At 28.3% G+C, this 3790-nt stretch overlaps 1 protein-coding gene across 1 annotated transcript; it reads right to left on the reverse strand.

The window, feature by feature from the left end:
• Positions 1-1456: 1456 nt before the first annotated feature.
• Positions 1457-3347, reverse strand: LOC120068543 (transcription factor bHLH120-like). Its single transcript, XM_039020360.1, has 2 exons — positions 3028-3347; positions 1457-1879 (listed from the first exon to the last, which is right to left on the reverse strand). Exons 1-2 carry the CDS (start codon positions 3337-3339, stop codon positions 1457-1459), a joined length of 735 nt encoding a protein of 244 aa, XP_038876288.1. The 5' UTR covers positions 3340-3347.
• Between the last annotated feature and the right edge of the window lie 443 nt (positions 3348-3790).

The raw sequence follows: 3790 nt of genomic DNA on the forward strand, positions 1-3790 counted from the left end.
CCTTTAAATAAAAAAGTAATAACAAAATTCCCCACAGTTTAAAGTTCTCACAGTTAATGCTAAATGAAATGCATGGATGAATGTATGTAGGATCACATAGAGAAAGGTTGAGATCAAATGAAACACATTGATCATTCATATGAGTAATAATTTTTCATCTTCTCATCTTCGACTATTTTTCTTAACTTGAGAAGAATTTAACAACAATATTTCTCCCAAATTTTTGAAGAACGATAATTTTGTTTAGGTAATTATTAGTTGGTTCTAAATTGAAACTAAGTGACAATCATAATAAATCTCTAGTAAAGTGTCTATGTTTAATTAAATGGATAGAATTATTAGTTTGAGATTTTAATTTGATACAAGAGTTGTTTTAAAATATAGGAAAATGAACCAAAATATTTATAAATATGAAAAAGTTTCATTGTTGATCTACGATAGATTGTGATGGACTTCTATATGTGTTTATTTATGTCATGATAGACACATATAGTAATCTATCGCAGTATACCGCAAATAGATTGTGATATTTTGCTATTACTTGTAAATATTTTTCAGCAGTTTTGTCATTTAAAATAATTTCACTTAATACAATTCCATAATTGATTTTTTCTATATATATCAATGTTTAAATTATTAATGTCAATAAAAATATCAAAGTCTCAATTTTGTAAAAATGTTGGTGCCAATAGATTTAAACGAAATTAAAAAAAAAAAACAAAAATTCAAAAAATATAGGAAGATTTTCAAAAAATAGAAAAATTGAAATAGAAAAATAAGGGAAACTATTTATACAAAATAACAAAATTTAATATTCATTGATAGAGCCTAATATATAAAAGTATATTAGTGCCTATCAGTGATAAAAACTGATAGGAGTCTATCTTTGATTGAGGATGATAGAAGTCTATCAGTATCTATCAAAGATAGAAACTAATAGAAGTTATCATTGATACTCTAGTGATAGAAACTGATATAAGTCTATCACTGATAGACGTTGATAGAAGTTTATTGGTGTTTATCAGTATTTTTTTTTTTTTTGCTTTTCTATAAATAGTTTGACATTTTTTTCTAGATGTAAAAATTTTCCAAAAGTATATTTAAATTAATAAATAAATATTTTAAATAATTGTTATAATATTATATTCATATTCGGTTACAATTTTTTTTTTAATATTTCATTAATTTTATAGAGTATGGTAGAAATGTCGATTTAGAATAAAAATTTCAATAGAAATATGGACAAAAATTTAATAATGCATGGTTTTGAATGAGACAGAGTCCATTTCTTGCATTGAGACGGTTTTTATTCCATCAATATGAAAAGGAAAAAACATTTTTTTTTTTAATTTGCAATCGTCAATCTAATTAAAGTAAAATTACCTAAGGAGTTATATAAATAAACATAAAGTAATACAAATGAAAAATAATATATATCATAGAGACAGTACTACAATTAATCTAATGGAAAATATTCCAAGTTGGTCAATTTATGTTGGAGTTCCGACACATCGATGGTTCCAATATTAACGAGAGCTTCAGATTCAATGGTGTGAAGGAACCTGTCGTTTATCTTAGTGGAGTGGCAACTGACGATTTGTAGCCTCTGATCAGTAATTAGAAATTTGATAAGGTTCGAAAGTGGGAGCCTATGTTGAGTGGCTGTGTCTAAAAGAATTTGAAATCCTCCATGTCTTGGCTTCACTACAACACTGTCCCTTTTCGAGGAGTTTAACGTTTCGATTGTACTAATGTTGGAATCATCCTCAATGTCCTTTTTCAGCTCATCTCTCTTCTTTGTTAGCTTCTGAATCTTGCTTTGCATATGTTCTATGTATTTCACTGTTTCATGCATGTGATCACATATAGATCGCTTCCCCTGTAATTTCACAAACAAAATTTATATTACCAATGATTTATGTAATTATTTTTCTTAATTGCTCATGAGATGAAAAGCCAAAAATGAGGGGTTTTAAATTCTAGATAAAATGATCTTTTCAAGTCGTTTAGTTTTCCCTAGGCATTTTTGAGCCTAAGGTTTCAAAATTTACTCTTCTAATCATTGAGTTTATTAGAATTTGGGCATTAGGTAATTTATATTATTATTATTTCATATTTTAAATATTGATATTACATTTTAAATTTTAAATGAATAATTAAAAAAATTATATTTTCACTCTTCTTTCTTTAAATACTACTTTAAATTTAAGATTCACGTTAATAATTAAAATAATAATAATTATTACTCAGGAACTTTTTAAAATCGTCTTTAAAAACTACATGAACTAAAAGAGTACAGTTTCAAACTTCAGAGATGGAATGCATTTAGTTTACTATTGAAAAGGTAATGAGGTGCAACCTAGGCCATCTACACCAGCAACGCTCATTTATTACATAGTACAAAATAAAAAATTAATTGAAATTTTTTTTATTTCCATGTGGTAAATTTTAATTGGACAACTAGGTAGACTCCATAAAGATAATTGCAATATATTTTTGGTCGGATTATTCATGATTTTTGAATGACTGCCCTATTTGGGATAGGTCATCCCAGTATCTACCAATTGGTCGGTCAAAGTCCTAGAAGCTAAAGGCATTGTAGATGGTTTAAAACACACATCCTGATTTATTGCGATAAGCAAAATCCTCCGATGGAAGTGGAATTAGATTCAATCGAAGTTATCAAGTTTTGGAATGGTGAGATTTCAAACTTATGAGTGGTTTATTTGTTTCTTTATATATATTTTATGGAGGAGGCTTTCTTTTTTACTCTTTCGGTAAATATTTTTTATTTTTGTAAAATTCCTAAAGTGGAAAACAATACTACTCATAATTTTGTAGCTTTGATTTCTTCTTTTAGAACTTCCTCTTTTTTAAGAGAGAGTTCTTTCGTTCCTCGATATTCATCATTGAGAGGGATTGATGTTTAGTTATTTGGTTATTCTTATGATTTGTATGCATTTCAGTTTTATAAAATGTAAATATAGAACAACTAAAATAACATTTGATGGCACCTATGAGTCTTACCTTGAGATATTCCACCGGGAGAAGTGAGCGAAGAGTGGCATAAAGAGTAGACATTTCTTGCCTTCTTTGCCGTTCAACATCTCTGTGGATAATCTTCTTCTTTTTGTGTTCGCTCGGGTTCTCGTCATCGATATCATCAGAAGCGTTCGGAGACTTTCGCTGACGGCTGCCTTTGGGCTTTTCAGAGATATTTTTGTTAGTCTTGTTCTTGGAAGGTATCAATGAAGACTGAGGAACAGAAAGGTCTATAGGGGAAAGAGCAGGAAGTGGAAATAACTCATCTGCTTGATCAAATGGGAATGGAAATTCCATAGAGTGAGAGAAAGGCCTTCTTTTAAAAAAAAAAAAAAAACACAAAATATCAAATGGGAATGGAAATTCCATACAGTCTAATTACATAGAGTGAGAGAAAGACCTTCCTTAAAAAAAAAAAAAATACCAAATGGGAATGGAAATTCCATACAGTCTAATTCCATAGAATGAGAGAAAGACCTTCTTTAAAAAAAATATAATAAATAAACACAAAATATCAAATGGGTATTAGAGAGGGAGTGAAAAAGAGATTTGTGACGAAAAGCTTTTTGGAAATGGCACAATGTTTTGGAAAACTAAAGAATCCCTTTATTTATAGCCACGAAATTGGGTATTGTAATGCACAATGGGTCAAATAGCTTAAAGATATATTTTTTTAATCAAATAAATTTAATTTTTTTAAAAAATACTTTTGACAAACCAATGTATTGAACCGGAAATATGAGATTTG

The sequence above is a fragment of the Benincasa hispida genome, chromosome 12 (genome assembly GCF_009727055.1).
Source record: "Benincasa hispida cultivar B227 chromosome 12, ASM972705v1, whole genome shotgun sequence".
Lineage (NCBI taxonomy): Eukaryota > Viridiplantae > Streptophyta > Magnoliopsida > Cucurbitales > Cucurbitaceae > Benincasa > Benincasa hispida.

Coding starts and splice junctions, on each gene's coding strand:
- LOC120068543 (XM_039020360.1), bottom strand. CDS start 3,339: ATGGAATTTCCATTCCCATTTGATCAAGCAGATGAGTTATTTCCACTT. Junction 1,880..3,027: donor TCCCGGTGGAATATCTCAAG/GTAAGACTCATA, acceptor GTGAAATTACAG/GGGAAGCGATCTATATGTGA.